At 43.0% G+C, this 24,243-nt stretch overlaps 1 protein-coding gene across 1 annotated transcript in view; it reads right to left on the minus strand.

Moving 5' to 3' along the window:
- Nucleotides 1-21,677: 21,677 nt before the first annotated feature.
- ABTB1 (ankyrin repeat and BTB domain containing 1) overlaps nt 21,678-24,243 on the minus strand; it is a 43,142-nt gene continuing 40,576 nt past the window's right edge. The window contains exon 12 of the mRNA XM_066616828.1: nt 21,678-23,970. Within this exon, the coding sequence (XP_066472925.1) occupies nt 23,764-23,970 (207 nt within the window). The 3' untranslated portion in view covers nt 21,678-23,763. The remainder of the gene's footprint in view (nt 23,971-24,243) is intronic.

Genomic DNA, 24,243 nt, shown 5'->3' on the forward strand with positions numbered 1-24,243 from the left:
TGAGTACAACATGACCCAGATCTTGTCAAGCACTTCTTGCCTAATGAACATTGTTCTGAAATCATTTTAATAGCTACCCAGAAGCACTCTATGCTTGCTAGAACAAAACCTGCTTTAGTCCCTGGCCTTGTGTCATGCTTTGGTTCAATCCTATACATGCTTACTCAGAATTATGGTTCATTTTGTTCAATGGCACTGAAAGGTAAACGGGTTTAGGACTGCAGCCTTATTTCCTTATTACGAATTGAACCTGGAACTTCCTGCATGTGAATCACATGCTGTACTTATAGACCCTCCCTGTGTTCTGAGGTGGTCATGATGTAGTGGTCATCATGACCACCTCAGAACTGAGGGAGGGTCTATAAGTACAGCATGGGATTCACATGCAGAAAGTTCCAGGTTCAATTCGTAGCAGCGTCTCCAGGCAGGGCAGGGAAAATAAAAGTTGGTCTGAAACCCTGGAGAACTGCTTCCAATCAGTGTAGAGACAATAGTGATCTAATAGGTCCAAAATTTGAAGCCAGAAAAGGCAACTTCCTATGTATATAAAATAATTCTTCTGTGTCCTGCAAGTGAAAGAGAGGACAGCAGATGTGGGCACACAGGTTCCTAAAAACATTATGAATACCATTTTATAGATCTCTTTCATGAAGAACAAAACAAAGAACAAAGCTTCATAAATAACAAAACTAGTTCGATCAGATCACAAAGTTCATCTAGTTCAACATTCAGTTGCCAAACAGATGGCTTAGGAAGCCCCCCCATGCAGGGCAAGATGATGATGCCATTCCCGGGGTTCATTCTCAACATCTGGTGCTCAGAGGTCTCCTTCATCTGAACTCAGAAAGTTCGGTTTTTAGCTGTCATTACTAATAACATTGATTGGCTTTCCCTCCATGAATCTGCCTAATCTTTTTAAAAGTCAAGTCAACTAGCTGCCATTACCACATTGTGTGCTGATGAATTCTATAACTTAATGGCTCAGTGTGGGAAGAAATAATTTCTTTGTGTTTGTCCACAACTTGCTACTGATCAACTTAATTGGATCACCCCAATTTCTAGTTTTACAAAAGACCTTTCCCCCCACTCCTTCCTTATTGTTCAGTGTTTCACAATCACAAAGTGGTGTTAAAACAAGGTTTTAAAACTTAGAATATAAAAAAACATCTTCTACAGAGGAGATATTCCACTCACACACACACACACATATTGATTGTTTTAGTTGCCCTGCTCTATTACTATTTTGTTTTTCTTTTGGATTGATTGTTAGAACTGTGCACCACAGATTTATCGTACTTGCAGTTTTTATTTTTGACTCCATCAGAAAATACATGTGGTGCTAGGATTTTTGTCCCAGCATGCCTCACTTTGCACTTACAACACTGCTGCAGCAAAGGCGATGAAACTTTTCTTCTCAGTTAGGTTCCTTGCACATGTTTCTGCTGGCAAGAAACAGGGGTTGAAAGAAGATAGCAAGGAATTATGCTGTAAGATAACAAGGGAGAGGGAAGGTTCCAGCAACTCCAATGCTGATTGCCTAGGACAGGTGATTGCATTCAGATGAGACTGAGAACAGGAAAAGACTGTTAGTGGTTAGAAATTACAGTAAATCAGAATCTAGCAAGATCTGCTTTGGGGTGTCTGACAAACTACAGGGCTAGGCAGGACAAGTGAGATGTGTCATCAAGCCCAAAAGTTTCAGTATCTGTTGTGAGATACCAGTACATCAGCATTTCAGTCTGTCACCTAGGATGAAAGAATGTTGAAACCAAGCTGCCACCATCTTGGTCTTTGTTTAGCTATTTAACACACCACAGCATTGCTCCTGGATACCCTCCCATTTGGCCTATTGGTCAACAGCAATGAAGAGGCCACCTATTTGTGCATGAGTCCAAAAGACATAATTGGGGGGACAACGACGGGGGGGACGGGACACCTGTACCAGATTGCACCAAATCTATAGGCACTTGCACAGACACTAATACATCTAGCTACTAGCTGCTAGCAACCAGGCACTGCATTTCCCTGTCCTGAACATGAACCAACCGCCCACAATGTTGTTGCACCATGCCCTGTTTCCACTTTAACGTCAGATACATTCGTTTTGGGGGTTTTAAGTTTTCCATGGTAGCTTAAAATTCAGAAGAATAAGCTCTGCAGGCATCGAACACTATTTTTGCTTTGGCTGTTTTCCTGCAGGCAGCTAAGCTATCACCAACACCACCTGGATGTCTGCAATCTGTCACAGAATATCTATAACCTTAGATTCCTTCCTCTCCCTTTCATATAGTGAAGTTGCTCTGCTCTCCTCAGTTTAACTTTTGCTTTAAGAAGCATTCAATATTAAATCAATAAATGAGGGCTACATCATAGTTAAGTCAGACATTTCCATCCGAGCTGATCTCTCAGCCACAGTTCAGGACTGGCTTCTGGTATACCTTTCTCTTTCTCCTGATCATGTGTTCGGGGGGGAGGTCATCTGAACCATTTCCTCGCATGTGGTTGTATGAGGAGTTGTTTGGATAACACACACACCCTTATGCAACTAGGATAAATGGAAAGGACATCAGGAAGGGGAATGATGCCTGCTCATACACACCCTTAATTGTGGGGTGGGTGGGGATGTGTTGTGTGTGCGATAACCTCCAGTGGCAGTGTCTGAACCGGCCCATAGATTTCATTGACATTTTGTAGAGTCAGTTAATCTACAAATCAGAATCTAAAGCTTAAAAAAAAAAACATCATTGGGGAAGAGCCACAATCATCCAAAAACTTGTTAAAGGACACACTTTCTGATGTGAAAAAGCAACATGATTTTTTCTTGAACTGATCTTAAACTACCACATATGGCCTTTTGAACATGATAATACCTTGCACACACTTTGAATATTATCATATCTGACACACACACACATATATATCAATGGGGAAGAAGGGGTAAAAAATGGGGAATGAGACATGCAAGAGCACAAACATGTATGCTCGCAATTTTCCTTACAAAAGGAACTGGGTAAATTAATATAGGTGAAGTGACATAACCAAGCCAAATCTGTGTCTACTTGCACACAGGAAACAACAGTGTGAACATTTCCTAGATGTTTGGCAATCAATTACCACTGTGTTTCTGCCCAATTTTGACATTTAGTATGCTACATTTTCGAAAGAGATCCCAAGCTTCAAACCGAGGGCTTAACCATTCTAGGCACATGTCATTCCATAGCAAAAAGGATGAATATGTGTTCCATGGGACATGCGATCTTGAACAAATTTTCAGGGGTGTGTCGTGCTGGCTCCAATGCCAGATCTATCACTTGGTTGAAGATGCATTTCACGCTGAATAATGATTGCAAAATTTCAACAAAATCCATCATAGTATGATGCATAGGTCCAATTTTGTTGATTTAACACAGAACAGTTAGTTTCCTACTCTCATTGCTAACATAGCAAAACTGTAGAGAGCAGCAGATGAGAGTTTTAAGCATTACTTTGGCCGTGTGGTTACAGCAATAGCTACTTTCAGAGGTCACCCTCTAGTTCAGAAGTGTCAAACTCATTTCATATGGAAGTCAGCATTCATGGTGCCTGCTGAGAGCTGGAAGTGACATCATTAAGCAGAAAATGACATCATTAAGCAGATGATGGCCAGAAATAAACACTTTGTTCTCACGCAGAAACTCATTATCTACCAATGACAGAAGAGAAAATGTGCAAATCCTGTTCATGTTTTCAAGATATGGGAGAGCCAATTATCATGCTGGGAGAACCCAGTTATAATGGGGGGTCAGATAAATTACTTCTGGGGGCCGCATTTGGCCAACAGGCCTTATGTTTGACACCCCTGCTGTAGTTCTTTCAGCATGAATTTGCATGAACCTGTACAAGCATTATGAACACTGGACCTGAACTAATGTTAAAGCACTGACAGGGAAACAATTTCTTGCACTGGGGAGGCAAAGCACAACCTACAGGAACTGCTGTGAATGCATTTAAAGTTTAAGGACATCCAGTCTGCTAAGGCAGTTTCAGTATTTAGAACATACTAGAAGGTGCTTGAAAAACTCTTGTTTATCCTGTGACAAAATTGTGACAAGTTTAGCAGGTTATTTTAGTTCACCATCCATTTATCCCCTATCTCCATTCCAATCTGGTATTTTGAGAAGAGGTTGAATATAAACCGATTAGGGAAGAGGGCAAAACCTCCCACATTAGATCTCCAAACACATCAGCTATTCCCTGATGATTACCAAGAAGAGCTGGAAGTAACAAAATAATGCATATTGGCACTTCTCCAGAGCTATATGGAAGACTAAGGATGGAAAGGGCAACAAAAACAAAAATGGTCAAATATAGCTAAAACTGAACTGGTATACAAGGAAATATGATCAAGAAGCAAAGCTACTGTATGCAGTTGTGAGGAACACTGTAAAGAACGTAAAAAGGAATGTAACAAAGTCATAAAGGGGGGCAAACACTTTGTACTGCATCATGTTCCTCCTATGCAAACAAGCAGAGAAATCCTAGGGGACACACTCGTTGTGGAGCAATTTATGCAGTGCACTAACCCCATGACTAGTTTCTTTCAGAAGGTAGTCAGAGCTAACTGATGGCAAAAGCTGTAATGTCATATTTAAATACAATTGTCATCCTTCGTAAGAGGATGGGGAGACAACCCAGAGACCTTGTGCCTTTAACAGCTGCATGACGGAGGAAAATCTGCAGGTGCAACTCTTCCCATCACCTCTTCTCCATTCTGGGAACAGTGTCACCTGTGCATTTCTGCCTATTACGCAGCTCTTAAAGGTCCAGAATTTCTAAGTTAAAGGATGGGATGAACACCTTCTTCCTCCCTCCCTATCTAGCACAGTTGGCTCCTTTGTCCCTAACCTTACCACACGTTTCTGAAGTGCAGTTATAATAACCCCACTAAGAGCAAGAGGCATTGTTCACTCACCTTTGAATGGATGCTAAAGTATCCACTCCATCCCACCAGCCTGTGCACTTCAGGGAGCTCTGCTCTTGAAAAGCTATTTTTAAGTGCCTATGGGGGCAGGTGGAGTGGAAGGGAAAACCACAAAACAATTCAAGTCATGCATTTCCAACCCATTTTGTGACAGCTGGAGGGGAAAGGGGGTGGTGGGGGAAGATGGCCTTTTCTTGGAAAGACGGCAGGCCAAAACTGCTTCATTATTTCCACATCCGCTTTGGATTCCATTAACAGGAGCAATCCTGTGGTAAACAAATTAGTAGGTTTCTCCAGGGTCAACAATTTAATCAGGATGCCACCTTTCTCTAAAAATACAGTAGTATGAGTGGGGGGGGGGCGCACCTGGACTGTGGCACTGTGGTCAAGCTTTGCACCGGTGGGTGAGTGACAAATGCAAAGTTGCCACTGTGGCTCAAGACCACCCCTGGGGTCCCCTGAAGCACAGAAAAGGCAAGGTGCTGGGGTCATTGGTATGCAGAGCTCTGCTGCCCCATTTTCAGGAGCCAGGCAGAGTGTATTGCCACAGTCAAGCAATAATGAACGTGGGCAGGTGGCTGCATTTGCATTACTGGTTTTTGGCTTCCACAGTTGTTCTGGCTTTGTAAAAAGTTTGAGGGTGGGGGGGGTTGCAACACAGAACTGCTAAGTGTTGCAGAACCATTGCTGACAGGATATACAGCCTGCTGACATTTTCCCAGGGCTGCAACGACATAGCCATTCTCGCCTGGCAGCTGTTTAGTGAGGCAGCTTTGGGAGTTCTCGCAGTACACAGCAGCGTGGGGACATCTGTCCATCTCACAAACAAGATGCTGCAGTTGGTGTATTTAAAGTGGCTGGGGTCAAAGGCTGAAGAAAATATAGCTGCTTCTTTTTGTGCCCCCCCCCACACACCAGTTGCAAGCTCACACCATTATCTTGCCCCACTGACCAATATCATCAGTGGGTTTTAACACCAGCTATTACACAGAGAGACTGTTTTGCTTTCCATATCCCCTGAGTATTTCTGCTACAAGTGGCATCTTTTCAATAGCTTTCGCATACCGATCTAAAAATTCACGACTTCTTTCAAGTCTTCAGGCTCTCAGACCTTAGCTAGTTCTTGAAGCAAAGCAAGGGGGATGAAGGCCCATGACAGAAAAAGGGGAGGTCAAATGTTTGTTACATTTGAGCAGTCAGGTGAACATGCACAAGAAGCTGTACAAATTTGTCTGGCTTTTTGCTTAGGAGCTGTACCCTGCTCTCTCAAGGAGCGTTACAATCTTGAGATAGTAGGATACATAAGAACAAATTAGGAACATGCATTTCTGACTCACTCGTATGAAGAGGACTGTGTCAGGGCAGAGAAATATCCCATTTATTTTGTTATGTAGACTGCTTTGCAAACTTTTCTATTGTAAAGCAGTATAGAAATATTTGTAACAGTTTCATAAGTGCTAACCCCAAAAGTGCCTTTGGCCTGACCTAGAGGAATGATTAGTGTTGGACCAGGAGAAGGAGATCTACTCAAATCCCCACTGAGCTCAGCCATAGGGCTCACTGGATGACCTTATGCCAGTCACTCACTCTCAGTCTAACCTACCTCACACGTTTATTAGGATTAAAAGGTGGGGGGAGGGGCAGAGACTAGGAGAACCATATACAGTATGCTGCGCTGAGCTCCCAGGAGGAAAGGTGGATAACAATGTATTAAATAAATCACATAGGTTACAAAGTAATGAAGTAAATACTACACGGACACACTATATAGCTGCTAGTCTGTGGAAGCGACAGATCCTCTGCTTTGAAGTACCAGTTCTTTATACTTCAAGGAATCTAAGAATACTAGCATTTGAAAACCAATATCTAAGATTATGAAGGATATTTCCTTTTTTGCAATCATTACAAAGCAAAGATAATTAATTTGTTTTATTGTCTGTTTATACCACCGTTCCTCCAAAGGAGTTCAAGGTTTCCCCACCCCCATACACCTGCATTATCCTCAAAACTACCCTATGTGTTGGGATAGGTTAGAAGATGGTGACAGGCACAGGGCCTTTTATAGTGTTAAAGTAATGCGAGACTTGCAGGTCTTATTACCTTATTGCTGAAAGCCCTTGTGCGCATGCCCTAGGCTAGTCTTTCCCTGCCAGGCTCCCGGGCAACACGTGGAGCCTAAAGCAACAGGGACAGACAGAGCGCCTGCATCGCCACCTCCATGAGGGAGGTTGGGTGGGTGGGCGGGCGAGCAGGCAAGCAGGCACAGCAGCAGCAGGCACCGCGGAGAGCGGGGAGAGACTGCTCCACCACCACTGTACAGCAGCAGCAGCAGCAGCCACCCCCCACACCTACAAGGCTCCCTCCCTAAATAACTTTGGTGCAAAGAGTGAGTCTCTATTTTAAAAAACTTCATTCCTCAATGTGGAATTTTTCCTTTGATTCCCCTCCTCTGCCCACCCCCTTTTTCCTGGATAAAAAGATGCACACTTGCCCTGCATTGTCTGCCACTTTGTTCATATAAGTTCCATCTGTAATGTATTCATTTATGTAAATTTATTCAAATTAGAAATGCAAATTAACTGGGTTTTTTCTTCGGCCCCCGACAAGGTGTCAAAGAGATGATGCGGCCCTCCTGCCAAAATGTTTGAGCACCCCTGCTCTAGCCCAGTGATTTTCAACCTTTTTCATCTCATGGCACACTGGCAAGACACTAAAATGGTCAAGGCACACCATCGGTTTTTTTATAATTGACTGCGCTGTCACATCCCCCAATGGCCCTACTAATAAATGACCCTCTACCAAATTTCCACAGCACACCTGGGGACCAGTCATGGAACACCAGTGTGCCATGGCACAGTGGTTGAAAATGGCTGCTCTAGCCACTATACCACCCTATATTTTTTTTTTTAAAGACACAACCTCAAACAGATCACACAGGTTTTGATTCCAACCTTCTCTCCCATTTCCCCACAGCTCCAGTTCTTCCGAGCCTCTCTTGCTATGCCATAATGCACAATTTGTACTCCTGTGTCATTGTCACTGCATTAATAAGTAATCAACACTCTTTGAATCTCAAACAACACATATTTCAAGTGCCAGTTCTTGTCACCTTCCTGCTTCAGGAGTTTGCATTTAGCTCAGCAGCTCAAGAATGTCCTCACTGTAACCTTTGCTGCCCGGCTTCATTATTAACCCATCATTCCTGGACTTACCTGGAAGCAAGTTCCATTCAACTCAATGGTGCTTACTTTTGAGTAGACATGCATAGGATTGGACTGTAAGGCTACATCCTGTGCATGCTTATGTGGAAATAAGCTCAATTGACCTCAATGAGACTTACTTCCAAGTAAACAAGTGTAAGGTTGCTCTGTACATGCATGTTTGGTGCACACACTGGAGCCAAGGTGTTCAAGCTGAGAAAAACGGGGCACGAATCAGATTTGCAAGTAGGAAGGAGTAAAAGGGAAGAAAGAGGAAGACACCCCCACCCCACACAACTTAGATTAGCACATTTTATTTAAAAGATTTTTATTCCTCTTTTCCATAGCTCAAACTGGCATACAATAAAAACATAACTTAAATAATTAAAACAATATAAAATACAAGTACGTAATAACAAATACATTAAAACCAATTACTGTATTGCATATGAGCAGATTAATAAGTAAAACTATAGAAATAGCATTAAAACAAAAATTTGTAAAAACGGGGCCTGGGGGATCATCTCTCCTCAAAGCCTAGCAAAATAGATGTGTTTTTAAAGAGGGGACTATGGAAGCTCGATTCATAGACATGGTACCACAACAGAGAAAGTCCTGCATCTTGCTACTGTCCTCTTGGATAGTGGCAGTATCCTAAGCAGGGCCCTCCCTGACAATCTTAGGGGACAGGCAAGATTATGTGGGAGATGGCAGTCCTTCAGATATCCCATGCTGTAAAGGGCTTTGAGGCTAGTCACCAGCACCTTGAACTGCGCTCAGAATTGAATGGGCAGCCAGTGCAGCTGCCAGAGTAGTGGCATGGCAGAATCAAACTGCTGAGTACTAACATTCTGCACTAACTGCAGTTAGCCACATTCTGCTCTAACTGCAACTTCTCAACCGGTTTCAAGGGCAGCCCCACAGAGTGCATTGCAGTAGCTTAACTTAGATGTCATTAGGGCATGGACCACCATAGCCAGATCCACTTGACTCAGATATAGTCACAGCCAGCACACCAGCAAAGGCCCCATTAGCTATAGGCTGCACACTTGCTCTTTCAGAGGGAGCATATTAGATCTTAGAAATGTAGTTGGCATATAAATGCCATCTTTTCAATGCTGGATCATAACTGAAGGCGAGCAGTAAGGGATTATGCTGCTTTTGTAACTTATACCAAGTTACACACTTGCACAGATCTGATTAACTATTAATTGTCCTATTGCTCCTGCAGAGTCAGCTTGGTCACCTTAGCCTTCAGCTTTGCCAAGATCAAACTAGGAATTAGTTGTGAGAGATCTGGTTCTAATACCACTGTACCTTTGTACAAGTCACACAGCATTGCAGAATCCCTGCAAGGCCCTCTAAGGGCAGCCAGTCAGCATGGCCTGCCACCAATGACTAGATGCAAAGGAGATCAGGGTTTTTGTGCTTTAAGTTGATGTGCAGAAGAGGGGATTACAGGTCAGCAGGTGCAGCTCTTCTCAAGCCTGCAAGACAAAGCCGAACTATCAAGATTGCTCCAACCATTACAAGGCTGGGGGGGTGGGTGGGAAGGAGAGATTATAGTTTTACGGTTTACACCATGTTATACACTTGCATGGATCTGATTAACTATTAATCATCCTATTGCTCCTTTAGACATATGAGTTACTATTTTGCATGAACTGCAAGTTGCATAGGTTACAGCATAAATGCACAGTTGCTCAATACAAGTTACAGACTCCTCTCACTTTACATGGTGATTACATTTTTGAAAAGCAGTGTGTATCTCAAAAATGCATAAATTACATTTTTAAAAAAATTGCATTTGACAGCATTATTCTGAAAATTTGGAAGCATAAATTAGATTTTGGTATTAAACAAGTGCATTCTTCCAAAACCATCTAATCAAAACACAGGTAAAACAAGAGGTCCCTGACTTTGAGTAACTGTGATGATCATTCAGGAAGATTCCCGTCAAACTGTGGAGAACCACCACCAGCCAGTAGGCACGAAGTAGTTAGGTGGAACAGTGGTTTGACTCTGTATGACAGCTTCCTGTGAACCTTTGGCAAAAGACTATGCCCACAACAATTAGTGGGGTTGTTTTGGCTATTAATTTAAACTTTTTTCTTCAGAAAAAATGTTTTATTAGATTGTTGCATTCACTGGAGGAGAGGTGTCAGGTGAAGTTTTAAGACATCTGTTGCAGTCCCCCTGAAGGTGGTAGCTGCCAACTTTCAGTCCTCTGATCAAACAGAGAGATATATCAAGTTCCCCCAGTGAGCCACATGGAAAACCATTCATGTGTACAGGTACAACATTCACATCAGGTGACTTCCCCCCTCCCTTTGACCATGTAGTTGAATTCCATGTTGTAGTGATATGGAGAGAGAGAGAAAAAAAGCTGAACAACTGCTCCCCATCTTAAGCTGTCTCATGCAAACTGCTCACGCCCTTGAATCAGTTTATAGTGGTCTCCACTGAGTTTTGTTTTATCTTAAAGGATTTTTACCCCCACTTCACTTGCAAACACACCAAAGTGCTTAATAATCAAAAAGTAAACAAAACCATCAGACTGTCCAAGTATTGTTAGAGCAATGAGAAGAGCTGCACCCACACACACAAAAGCAGCCCTAAAGATACTAGAAGTATCACCGAAGATAAAATTAGAAACAGATCAGATGATAAAGGGAGCACAAAAAGAGGAATTGCTGCAAATCAACCATCAGCCACCACCAAACTGCCATGTTTTTAACCAAGCAACAATTAGTAATGACAGGTTTGCCCTTGGACTGCTGGACCAAGTGTCCATATGACTGTTCCAGGATATAGGAAAGGGGACATTTGACTTCATTCTGTCTGGCCTTCACTGAACGGTCTATCATGTTTCACCTTTTTTCCTCCTCAGAACTACCTACGTATTAACTTAAGCCCACAGCACAGCTCCATTGGATTAATTTCCACAAGAGCAAGTGCCAAATTTTACACTTCAGTAGGGGAAAAATACTTCCTTCAGTACTGAAAGTGTCTGTAGTTTTTTTGCTGCTGGATAAATGACCTTGAAGTCAATGTTTGGAAGTTCTACGAGTTCTCGTACTAACCCCTTTAATGATGCACTGTGAGTGCACGCATAGAATCTGCTTTTCTAGTTTTATCACCTTGTGATGCCTGAAAATATTGATTGTTTTTTTCCACTGAAAAGTTGTAAGTCCTCTTAGCAGTAAAGAGAAGTTGAGAGGTGCACAGGCAGCAGTGGCTTGGACATTAGAAAGGAAACCTGTTCATTGGGTTGAGTCCTGATTTCCTTTCAAGGATTCACACACTTTACTTCTGCTTAGGAATCCATTTTATTCCTTCATTTTTCACACCACCCTTTCTCTAGGGAGCTCAGGGTGGTATACATGGTTCCTTCCCTCCTTTTGTTCTCACAACAGTCCTGTGAGGATGGTGAGGCCGAGAGACAGTGACTAGCCCAAGGTCTTCCAGGAAGCTTCATGGCTGAGCGGGGATTTGAACCTGAATCTTCCAGGTATAAGTCCAACTCCAAAACCACTACACCATTCTGGATCCCATGATTCCCTAAGCCAGGGGTGTCAAATTCGTTTCATATAGAGGGCCAAAGTTAGCATTCATGGTGCCTTCTGAGGGCCTGAAGTGATACCATTAAGCAGAAAGTGACAGCAGATTTTGGCCAGAAATAAGCATTTTGTTCACACATAGAAATTCATTAGCTTCACATGACAGAAGAGAAAATGTGCAAATCTTGTTCATATTTTCAAGATATGAGAGTCCAATTGTCACACTGGGAGAGCCCAATTATAATGGGGGCCAGAGAAACTGCTTCTGGGTGCCACATCTGACCCACAGGTGTTATGTTTGACACCCCTGCCCTTAGCATTCCCTATTATTGCAGCCGCTTCTCCCTCTCAGAAAACAATCTGAATGCAAAATTTGGCATCTGGAAGAGGCTGACAATCAGAATATATGGTTTATTATTAAGAGTATTTATATACTACTGCTTCACAACAAAAAATTTCACAAAGCAGCTTACAGGCAAAGTCAAATAATTAAATGGCTTCTTGTCCCAAAAGGGCTCACAATCCAAACAGGAGCAGAAAAAGACAATGTGCTGGGGGAGAAAAGGAACAGTTACCCTCCCTCTGCTTTATAAAAGAGGAACACTACTTGGAAAAAAAATGCCTCTTGCCCAGATAACAGGGGACTATGTAGAATTGTTGCTGTTTTGTTTTTAAAAGGTGGGATGTGCAGAACCGAATACCCAGAACACTGTTTAAGAGTTCCCTGCTGTCCAATTAGTTCATACTATAAGAATAAACTGCCTAATATTCCATCTCCAAACCTTCTGCTTTCTTGTTTGCTCTGCTGTGGCCATTTCCTTTGGAAGCATAGGGAATGGTAGGTTGGACTCCAATACTAGCTAAGTAGCAGTCCTTGCCAAGCTCATTTAAATTCAACATTAGTGCCTGAGGTCCATCCAAACAATCTGTTTCATCTATTTGGAGGGAGGGATCCATCCAGATGGCTGAAATTCTTCCAAATGCCCAAGAGCATCCAGAGCCCAATTTAGTTCTAGAAACTGCAACAAGCCTAGTGCCTTAATAACAGTGCACATTTCAGGAAGCTAGAGTCCTGACTCTGTAACCTCACCTAACTATGTATTGGCACTCTGGGGCCAGTAACGGAGTTGACAAAGAACACAGGATAATTTGCCCTCCATCCATATGCCTAGGTGCCATTCCCCTTATTTTGCCATGCATCTGTGGTCCCAAAATCCATGTTCCAAATCTGACAGACTTCTGTTAATACAAAGCTGTCTTTGCTTGCAACATCACTTAAGAAACACCTCATGCAAGCAAAGTGTTGGCATTTACACACAAGTATTGGGGTGGGAGTCAACATTTTGGTGTCTAGTCCATAGCACCCAGATACAAGAAATATATAGTAATAATGTCCCTTATGGGGAAAAGGCTACAACTTTCAGGGCTCTTCAGTCTAGATAGAAAGAAGGCTCCTGAGAGGTGACATGACTGACACATATAAAATTATGCGTGGGATGGATAGAGGGAAATTCTTGCACCTCTCTCACAATACCAGAAACAGGATATCCACTAAAATTGACCAACAGGAGAATTAGAACAGAAAAAAGGAAACATTTACTTACCGAGCATGTACTTAATCTGTGGAACTCCTTGTCACAGGTTGTTGTGATGGCACCTGGCTTAGATGCCTAGTCTTTCGAGACTGAAGGTTGCCAACCACTAGATGCCTACAGAGGACTGGATAGATTTATGGAGGAAAAGTCTATCACAGGTTACAAGCCACAATAATTGCAGTATAAGCAACCTCTGGGTTTTAGAGGTAGCCTGTGTCTGAAGTAGTAGTAGTAGTAGTAGTAGTAGTAGTAACTTTATTGTCATTGTGCTGCAGCACAACAAAATTTATGCACCTTTGAGATTCAAGCATAAATATATACTACAATTCCAACAATCACACTCTACACATTCACCCACGCATTCTATACAACATGCATCATAATATAAAAACAGTATAACAGACCATAATGCCCAGGAGCATAGTAACAACTATATACCCTTATTCGACATAATTATGGCTGTGGGATGAAAACCGTTCAGGAATCGTGTGATGCGTGCTCTAATAGTTCTGTATCGTCTACCCAAAGGCAACAGTTCAAAGAACTTATGAGCCGGATGGAAGGGGTCTCTCAGAATTCTATGTGACTTCTGCAGACAGTGAGATGTATAGATGTCCTCCAAAGCTGGTAGATGAAGGTTGATGATGTGCTGCACGATCTTAATAATTCTCTGCAGAGCTTTTTTGTCCCCTGCAGAGCAATTTCCGTACTACACCAAGATATCATAGGTTAGGACACTCTCAATGGTGCAACGATAGTAAGACACAAACAGCTGCTGTGACAAATTTAACCTCCCAAGCTTCCTCAGAAAATGTAACCGCTTTTGTGCCTTTTTTATCAACATGCTGGTGTTAATAGTCCATGAGAGGTCCTCTGTGATGTAAATATCTAGGAATTTGAAACTAGCAACCCTCTCCACCTCACCATTTATGTATAATTGTGGGTGTACATCCCTCTTTTTCCGGAAGTCAATTATAAGTTCTTTAGTTTTTTTTACGTTAAGTGAGAGATTATTTTCTTTGCACCACAATAACAACTCCTGTACCTCCTTCCAATAAGCAGACTCATCATTCCTGTTAACAAGCCCCACCACTGTAGTATCATCTGCAAATTTATAATTTCATTGGTGTTACGTGATGGGGTACAATCATGTGTATATAAGGAATAGAGGAAGGGGCTCAGCACACAGCCTTGGGGAGCTCCTGTATTTAATATCAGAGTGGAAGAATGATAACAGCACATCCTAACTGACTGTGGCCTATTTGTCAAAAAGTCCTTTATCCACAGACAAATGTCTTGCTGTATGCCCAAACTAGTCATTTTAAAAAACAGCCTGCTAGGGAGAATGGTGTTAAAAGCAGAACTATAATCCACAAATAACAGCCGTACATATGTACCCCGTTGTTCCAAATGACGCAGGACTGAATGTAAAACAATAGAGATGGCATCATCAGTTGACCTATTACTCCTGTATGCAAATTGACAAGGATCCAAGGTGGGTGGAAGACCAGACTTAATATGTTTCAACACCAGCTTCTCAAAACACCTCATAATGATCAAAGTTAGAGCCACAGGTCGATAATCATTGAGAGAAGCAACTACTGTCTGCTTAGGAACTGGCACTATAATAGATGTCTTCAAGCAAGTAGGGACAGAGCACTGTGACAGAGATAAATTGAAAATATTTGTAAAGACTGCCAGATTAAAAAAAAAAGGAGTGGCAAAAGGATACTGGTATCTTGTTGTCTTGTGTGCTTCCAGAGGTACCTGGTGAGCGTCTGTGAGATGCAGGTAACTGAACTAGAAAGGTCATTGGCCTGATCCAGCTGGGTTCTTCTTATGGACACAGAAGGACCTAAAAGTCTGATTTGCCATGACAAACTCCATGTTCCTTTGCCGCCATCTACAACTTTGCTAACACTAGGTGTGTTTATTACATGCAAAGGAAAGCTCTGGTTCTTACTGATGTCACCTTATCATTTGCCTTGTGCAGCTAAAATCTGAATACAGTGCAGTAGAACTCTAACACTACTGGCTGCAATTCTATTCATGAAAATAATGAACCCTTAACAATTGGTTGCCTCAGATGGGGATAAACCCCATCCATATCCATATACATCCAGCCAGCTCAGTGGGGCCCAGATGACTTCCATAACACATACTGCGGATATAACCTGCTGAATTAGGAAACCCATCTAAATGGTGCTCCCTGGATAAGGATAGGAAGCATCCATCTTGTGTCACATGTGTGGAATGGAAGAATTGCCCACTAATACCACCCACTAAATTTGCTTATTTTCACCATGCAGAGATCCCCACCTTGTATCTTCTTTTCTTTTCCCTAGTTAGAGAATGTACTTTGCCTTGTCCTTTGCCATTGTTGCAAGGACTCCCCCACCCTTCTTTCCATACCATTGAGTCAGTTATAAATGATGCATATCAGACTCTTCTTCCTTCAAAAAGAATCAGTCACACCACTGTAACAACCAAGAAAAACATGTCCAGCTGACTTCTTTGGCACAGATATTCCATCCCCCAGACTGTTTCTTTATTCTCCTGTGACCATTTAGTTTCACACCTAATCTTCAGGCAACTCATGACGTTAGAAATAGAACTGCTTTTTTAGATTCAAAGATGTGCAGCGTTGCTGATGCCCCTCTGAAGCAGACACCTCTGGTTTGTAGGCTTAATTATTCATGTTCGTTTCATGCTACCCCTGCAAAGCCCTCGAATGAAACCATCTTTTCCTACTTACCAGCCAAGCAGGGTGCAGACAGCAGGAACACTCGTTTAGCCTTGCGTTCTCTCCACAGCAGTGTTTCACAGCCTTGACCCTTGTTCGATTTCAGCAAATTTAACAGGTTAACCTCATCTCAGTCAGATCCCAAGCCAGAGATGTAATTACAATTGGAACACAGGGACTCATCTTGTGAGTTTTAGACGCAATAAGGACAACCACAAGCTGGCATGGTCCAGCTTGAATTGCAGCACTACCCGTTTTCAATTTTAATCTTCCTGCTCAGTCAAAAATTGGCTCCCAGAAGCAGCTCACAGCAATTCGTCCAAAACAAAACGCTGCTGAGGGAGACAGATTCTCAGCTGAGACAGGCATGATGGAGGCCTACAGAATGAGGTGGTGGGATAGGCCCATCTCAGTTTATATTGTAAGTAAGAACTGGGACTGGAGATGCTCCCTCATGCAAAAACTCCCCACATGTAGAGAGAGGGTCAAATCCAACCTACTCATGCGGTGCTACTTTTCCACTTGAAAGGAGTTTACATAGCCCTAAACAAAAACAAAAAAAAGTTCCAAACAACACAGTCCTGGAACGAGCTGGAATCCCTAGCATGCATGCACTGCTGAAACAGACGCCTGCGTTGGCTCGGTCATGTCGTGAGAATGGATGATGGCCGGATCCCAAAGGATCTCCTCTATGGAGAACTCGTGCAAGGAAAGCGCCCTACAGGTAGAACACAGCTGCGATACAAGGACATCTGCAAGAGGGATCTGAAGGCCTTAGGAGTGGACCTCAACAAGTGGGAAACCCTGGCCTCTGAGCGGTCCGCTTGGAGGCAGGATGTGCAGCATGGCCTTTCCCAGTTTGAAGAGACACTTGGCCAACAGTCTGAGGCAAAGAGGCAAAGAAGGAAGGCCCATAGCCAGGGAGACAGACCAGGGACAGACTGCACTTGCTCCCGGTGTGGAAGGGATTGTCACTCCCGAATCGGCCTTTTCAGCCACACTAGACGCTGTTCCAGAACCACCATTCAGAGCGCGATACCATAGTCTTTCGAGACTGAAGGTTGCCAACAGGACAACAGGAAACAAAAACACGATATTGGCACATCAGCAGTCTGAAGTAGTACAGCCCTTTGTACCATCTCAGAATTTGGCCACCTCATTCTGCTGCATGTGTAGATGACAGTATGCAAGAGATTTTAGGGTCTTCTGTGGGAGAGATCACAAAATGTGAAGACACAAACAACTGCTATCAAGTCCAGAGGAAGCCCTGAAGATGCATTTTCACTGGCAGCTACTACATAAGCCACTGCCAGAGATGGAAGTGAGTGAGCAGGAAGTGGCAGCAGCAAGCACTGGCAATAACTAGGTTTGAATGTAAACCAATCAACTGCACAAACCTGAAAGGGTTTTGAGATTCTCTTACACACACACCCCTAAAGGAACTGGAATCCCTTTGCGTATAAGCAGTGTCAAGTCTAATCATAGACAATCATGGAGATAACAGCCTTAAGATACAGCCATTGAATGAGGGAATTGTGCATGGCACCCGTTCATACGGAACAAGATATAATTTGGGAAGTCAAGTTACAACATTAGAATGGTTTGTTACACAGCATCATTTGGCAGGGATAGGATTGGCAAGACTGGTGTGCAAGCTGTAATTTGTTAACTTCCTGAACAGATAAGATTTTTTGTTTAGTGTATTCACATAATTCCAGTTTTCCCTGTCAGCTCCTGCTAGAAACATGCCCACAACCAAGTACTTAGATTGTGTGGGAAATGTTTGAGAGACTGCAGATGTGTTGAGAGTGCTAGCCAATTGGGGAGGGACCTTTGAAATCCCTGTCCCTCTGGCACTATCATGGTGTCCCCACAGCTGACTTTCCACAGGATTAGCTGTAGCTCCTACCAGCATCTTCAGTTCCCATAAGGGCTGCAGGGGGCTCTGGTTTGGTTAAAGGCCCCCTCCTGTCTTGTCCGAACCCTGAAAAGGCCCAAAACTCAGTGGCAGAGCACATGCTCTGCATATAGAAGGTCCCAGGTTCAATCCTTGACACCTTTTATTTAGAAGAGGATTGAAGTACTAGGTTGGCTGTGGCACCTACTTCTGCCTTGAGACTTTGGAGAGCTGCTATCAGAGTAGACAGGACTGGGCTAGATGAATCAATGGTCTGACTGCCAGTATAAGACAATTTTATATGTTACACACCATCAGTGGCAAGGAACTAGTAGAACCAGGTATCTACAGAATTTGCCTATCTGTGTAAATATAACACTCCCGAACAGTAACCCGGATGACCAGCATACTACTAGTCATGTTCAATTTTCTTATGTGTCCCAGGTGAAGTCCTAATTTCCCTGGTTTACACCTCTGGAGTATTACATAAGAGCCAGAGTGGTGGAGGGGTTAGCACTGAATGTGGACTGGGGAGACCTGGGCTGAAATTTCCCCTCCTCCCCCATGCAACCATGGGCAAGTCTCATCTCCTGCAAATGTCTATGTTTAAATGTTTGTATGCAGTTTTTGTAAGATGCTTTCTGGCGACATTGTTGGGAAATGCAGGTAACACTGCTGGGAAACTATATAATTAAACAAAGTCACTGACTGACAAGCAATTCTGCCTCAGCAAATTATTGTGGAGATAAAATGAGAACCACATGTGCACTGTGCAAGTGGCAAAAGATACAGTTGATTAACTGTTCTCTTACCACCAGTGTACTTGTCTACAGACACTGCTATATATGTAACCTACACGCGTCGTGACTGTTGCTGGAAACGTGGCATTAACTTGTGTCAGAGCGCCAATGCATGACACTTTGCTTTTAAGCCCACGCTGCCAACAGCATACAACCTCTTCCATCTGAAGGTATCAGGGGAATAAGAAGGTAAAAGGAATTTGTGCAGCGTCTGACCATTAACACGCATTCCCTCAAACCCCAATTACTGGTTGTGAGGGGAAGAGAGGTGACAAACAGCTCTTGCAGGGCTCATGGTTACTATTAAGTAATGAATAGGCATGGCAAAACCAGGTTTAGTGAAATAGATTCTTTATTGCTGCACACATGCTTATATATTAAGCTTTAAAATATATTATATTGCTGTTTTGAAAAGCTTTACATTCTTCCCCCCAAACAGCAAAGAGGGTGGAGCCAATGTAAACAAAATGGGACCATGAACAGTAAGATCTTACATTGAATCTGCTTTGCAATTCAGTTATACCAACATCCAAGAAGAACAATTCAGTAAGTTATAAACCTATATTTTCCTCTTTTTTTTTTTGTATTCCAATATAATGTATTTCAAGACAATTTTTCACTGTGTGTTAAGTGGCTGCTAACATCAGTTTTGATCCCCCTAGCCCTGATTTCTAGAGGGCAAGTAATGAAATACTTTTATACTGAGTGACAGTTGGAGTGATGGGACAAATCACTAAGGACATGAACTTCAAGATGTAGATACCAAATGCAATCTCGCCAAGAATCCATTTTAGACTGACGCCACATACTTAACAGTCTGAGCAAAGCTTTGTTACTGGGAAGGAAAACAGAAAAGGCCACATGGGCTTTTAATCCTGGAAGGTGACCACCTTCTCTCTGGCTCTACAATTAAGGAAAAAAGAAGACAGAAAGTTTTATCAGAAGGACCACTATGTCATGTGTCCAGACATTTCACTAACTCCCTGCACTCATTTTGTTTTTATTCTACTAGATCAGGCTCTCCAGACCTTGTCCCAAGGACCAGATCCGGCAACCTGCCTTTTCCCTTCCCTGCAGGTGTGCTGTCCTTCCCTGCTGCCGATCTCCCACAAACCGTGGCCCACCACTTTTGGGTTCTGTTGCATCAGCAGCCACTACACCCAGATTTCTGGGCAGGTGCAGCGAGCTGGAGTTCAGTTTGGGAGAGATTGGCGCTTGGGAAGGATGGCTCTCTGGTAGAACTGGTTGTGCTGGGGATGCCATTCCTGTTGTGCAACAGCCTTCAGTTTGGAGTCCACTGTACTATGCTGAAAGAAGAAAAGATTAGGGTGCTACTTGTAACAGTTTCTATGCTTCTCGCACTTTTTAATCCAATAATTCAGTGCTCACATAAACTCATAAAGGTTCATACCTTGTGGTATAATATGTGAGAACTCTTCATGAAAAAAATTCATGCAGGAAACAGAAAGACTAAGGACAAGTTGAACAAGGAGAGCAAGAATAAAGAAGGTTACAGGTCACCTCCAATATTATGCTCTTTGGTTTCTTGCAGGTTGCTACTATGACAAACACTGTAAGGTGGAGATGATTTGTGCCTAATAAGTTCAGGTTTCAAGCATTTCTGCATTTCACTTGGCTTTTAAGACTGCCTTTAGTGGAATGCAGAAAAACAGCACTTTTGCCAGACCATTAGTTGACTGCTCCCGCATAGAAGAGCTGTTGCCCTTGATCTCTGAATAAGCATCATTGTTTTACAGAGGTGTACTTGTTGAGCTAGAAATTCTACTTTATGAGGTGCTTCTTGGCACAAACTCAGGAAAGAAAGGATCAAAATACTCTTACCAAGGTGAAGGCCGTTCTTATCCATCACTGCATGGGCCCTTACAACCTGCTCTGCAACTCCAGACTAGGTTAACATGTTGTGAATGAACAATATACAGTCTTACCTGGGTGCAAGGAAGATTCATTTAGCGACACTGCTCTGCTTCAGAATAAATTGAACATCCCATGGCAGAGCAGACACCGAAGCAGATCAGTTTAGCTGCCTCAGCTAAAACCCTTCATGATAGATTGCAAAAAGATGAACAAACAAGCCTCCAGCGATAGCCCAAAGAGCATCCAAAATCCACTCAGTTCTGCTACTCTACCTCTATAGCAAAACAAAATTGCCAACTTGTGAAGTTGGAGAACACAGATACATTGAGAATAGTTGGAGGTATATCAGCTCTGACATGAAGCATTCCATAAAACACCACGCATTTCTGAGGATGGATCTCTAGATTGGCAGGCAGTACTTTCTGTCTTAACAAGTACAAGCTTCTGCGGAGCCCTGACTGCTTACATGGTTGCATAATATCACCTATCTGTCCAAATCTCAAGACGAAAGCAGATTGCAAGGCAAGAACCAACCCCAGCACAAGCATCCAGTTCCATCACAATCCTGATCATGGAAGGGGAAACAAAAAATTCTTGGCTGCATTTATCTATGCATGGAAAGTTTAAGTAATGAGGGTCCAGTATCACATCTACCAGAGCAATGCCTCCACTAAGACTAGTCTAACGCAATGGCAGGAACACTCAACAGCAGTATTTAAGCAGCACGAAACATGAACAGGATCACCCTTTAAGGCGCCAAGATAAATCACAGTGATGCTCATCTATTTCACTGTATCTGTTAGCATATACTGTAACTAAAGAGAAGCAACGTGGCAAGTGCTCCTGCATCATCTTGGCCTCCATTAGAAGTTTCCATATTAGGCAACACACTCTCTCTGCATCTTCCAAGTTCTTCCTTAGCCTCTCTACATTTCTCTTCTTAAGGGAGACAACTGCCAAGGTTTCAAAGATACAATTGTTAGAAAGACTTAAGTACTTAAGGTTTAGTGCCAAGGTTGTCAAACTGGGGCATCATGACGCCCTAGCCTGAGAAGCCCTGCCTCTGCCCCTTAAGTAGCAGGGGAAGAAAGCAATGCCACCCCCAGGATCACGCTGCTAATGAGGATGATCAAGAGTTTCTTACCTTACAAATCACTGTGCCAGCCTCTTGGGGGGGGGGTCCCATGGAGCCCTCCTCAGGGCTCCCCAAGCCTGTTACAATTTTTAAAAAGCTATCAGAAACCATTTCCGGTTTTGCAATTGAAAACTGAAATGGTTTCCGATCACTTTTTAAAATTAGGGTTCAGGAGCCCTATGGGGGACTCCGTGGAGCTCCCCACACTGGCGCAGAGGCTGGTGCAGTGAATTCCAAGGTAAGAACCTTCCAATCAGACCCAGCGGCATCATGATCCTGGGGATCACGCTGCTGACTTTGCCCCTCCCCAGCCACAACTCCTGAGGAGTTTGGGAACCGCTAGTTTAGTGCTTTCTGCACTAAATCCACCAAGTCCAGAGCGCAAAATACTTGGGGTGAAGCTGCAATGGGCAATAAGCAGCCTAGAATGGAGCAGTCTTCTCCAACCCTTCACATTATTTCATTGGGGAAAAGAGATCGGAGCACTTAATACACTATAGACACTGGCTAGACATTTTAAATAAAAGTAATTGAGCACCCAAAGCCAAGTTCCTGCCTAGGCTCCTATACTAGTGTGCAATGCATCATCATGATGTATGCTAACATTGGGGTCCATAACCAACACGAACAGATGGCATTTCTACATCCTCGCCTGCTTTTTAGCATGCAAAATTCATCAGCCCCTAGATACCCAAGTTGGTGGCACAACATAATTTTGTGTGGTGAGAGGACATTTTACTGGTCCTACCCTGGCAGCATACCATTCTTTCCTCCTCTGCCTCATTTGCACAGGACCTATATGTGTAGACCCCAGGGTGCATAAACTAGAACTGGATAACCTGTAGGCTCTTATTCTGAAATGTACAGACCCTGCAGTTTGGGTCTATGGCCATAGGCCTCTATGACAATATGGTGTCAAATGGAGTGATGCTAGATGTATTCAAGCAACAGAGCTGACCAGCCCAACAATCTGCCTCCCCAACATCTGCATAAGGCTAATGTCTGCTTCTGCTGAAGAAAAAAGTTCAACTTCATTGGCCCTCCCTTATGGTATCTGGCAGACACTTCCTGTACCAGAATATAAAGGCTTTTGCAGTCAACTTCAAGTCATTTCTAAACCCTCAAGCCCAATGAAATCTATGTAATGTCACTGCTATTCTCACAATGAAACACAAACATTATTAAAGTTCCCGCTAAACCTCCACATTTGAGTGCTCTATACGGCAGCAGCAGCAACAACAACAAAGTAGGAGGTGGCCAAACTAGCTTGTACCCAAGGGAAAACTAAGCCAGGCAGGGTAGAGCATTGTATTCCAATGGATATAGCAGATTTAAAACAAAGCTGACCATGAGCTTGCCAAAGGATAAGGCATCTGGATTAGAAAGCCAAGGTTCTGGCCTTCGCAAACTGTGCAAATCTGAAAGGTAGGGCTGCAGGACCAAGAAAGAGTGACCATTTCTGCAAAGCAAGCAGTAGGCAAATACAGCTACCATTGCTCAAAAACAGCATCCCTGTAAGAATGTATCTCCCTTCTTAGCCTGAAAAATATGCCTGGTGAAAGATAGGCCAATTCATTCATTAGCAACTGCCTTGAATTTCTTCTGCTTTTCATCTCCTTGCAAGAAGCTGTTCTCTGCAAGTTACAGCAATTTTCCCTAGGTATCGTTCATCTGCAACATCCTGCATTATTGAAATCTGCTAAATACTACATTCAGAGCTGTGTTTGTGAGCCACCATCTGTGCTATCAGGTTAAAGTAGCACGGTTTTTAAAGCTGAGCTGCTTTGAGGTGGTGTTAATGTATAGTCCTGGAGAGAAGAAAACAAACCATGCCATTGTTGCGATACTAAGAAGTTAGAAACTGAAAACCATGCATAAAATGGGAAGGAGCTGCAGAAAGGAGGGGTGGATAAGGAAGAAGAAAAAAAATATGAGAACGGGTTGGATAAGGGGAACATTGAGCAGATTCATCATGAAGTAACACAAACATGTCCCAGATTAGCATTCAAGCCCTATGCTGGCCAGGAGATTATCCAGAGCCTCCAGTTTCTGGTTAGCCTCTTCAATGGCACTGTACGTTTGTACATTGCTGGTTATGTGGAAGCGGATGTCGTCAACAAGAGGAATGGAGTCCGTCTCCTGCCGCTCCTCCACTGCTTCGGCGTTCTCCTTCACCGCTACTGCAAACTCTTCAAGCTCCACAAGCTGGGATAAAAGGCAAGAGATGTGGTAAGGAAATCAGCAGGCAGATACGAAGAAGAGCCCCAGCACCCGAAATGCTTGTTTTCACTTATATTTTCAACAACTATAGCAAGAAAGAATTCCTGTTCAACCTATACAGTACTGTTATGTACTATAATTTTATTTGTTAAAATATTTATAGGCAACTTTTCGACTTATAGAAGACTTCTAGCTGGCATGCATTTACATAAAGCAAGAAAAGAGATCATATTACCACTGCAGGAACAAAAACACAAC

Source organism: Tiliqua scincoides, chromosome 2 (assembly GCF_035046505.1).
Source record: "Tiliqua scincoides isolate rTilSci1 chromosome 2, rTilSci1.hap2, whole genome shotgun sequence".
NCBI lineage: Eukaryota > Metazoa > Chordata > Lepidosauria > Squamata > Scincidae > Tiliqua > Tiliqua scincoides.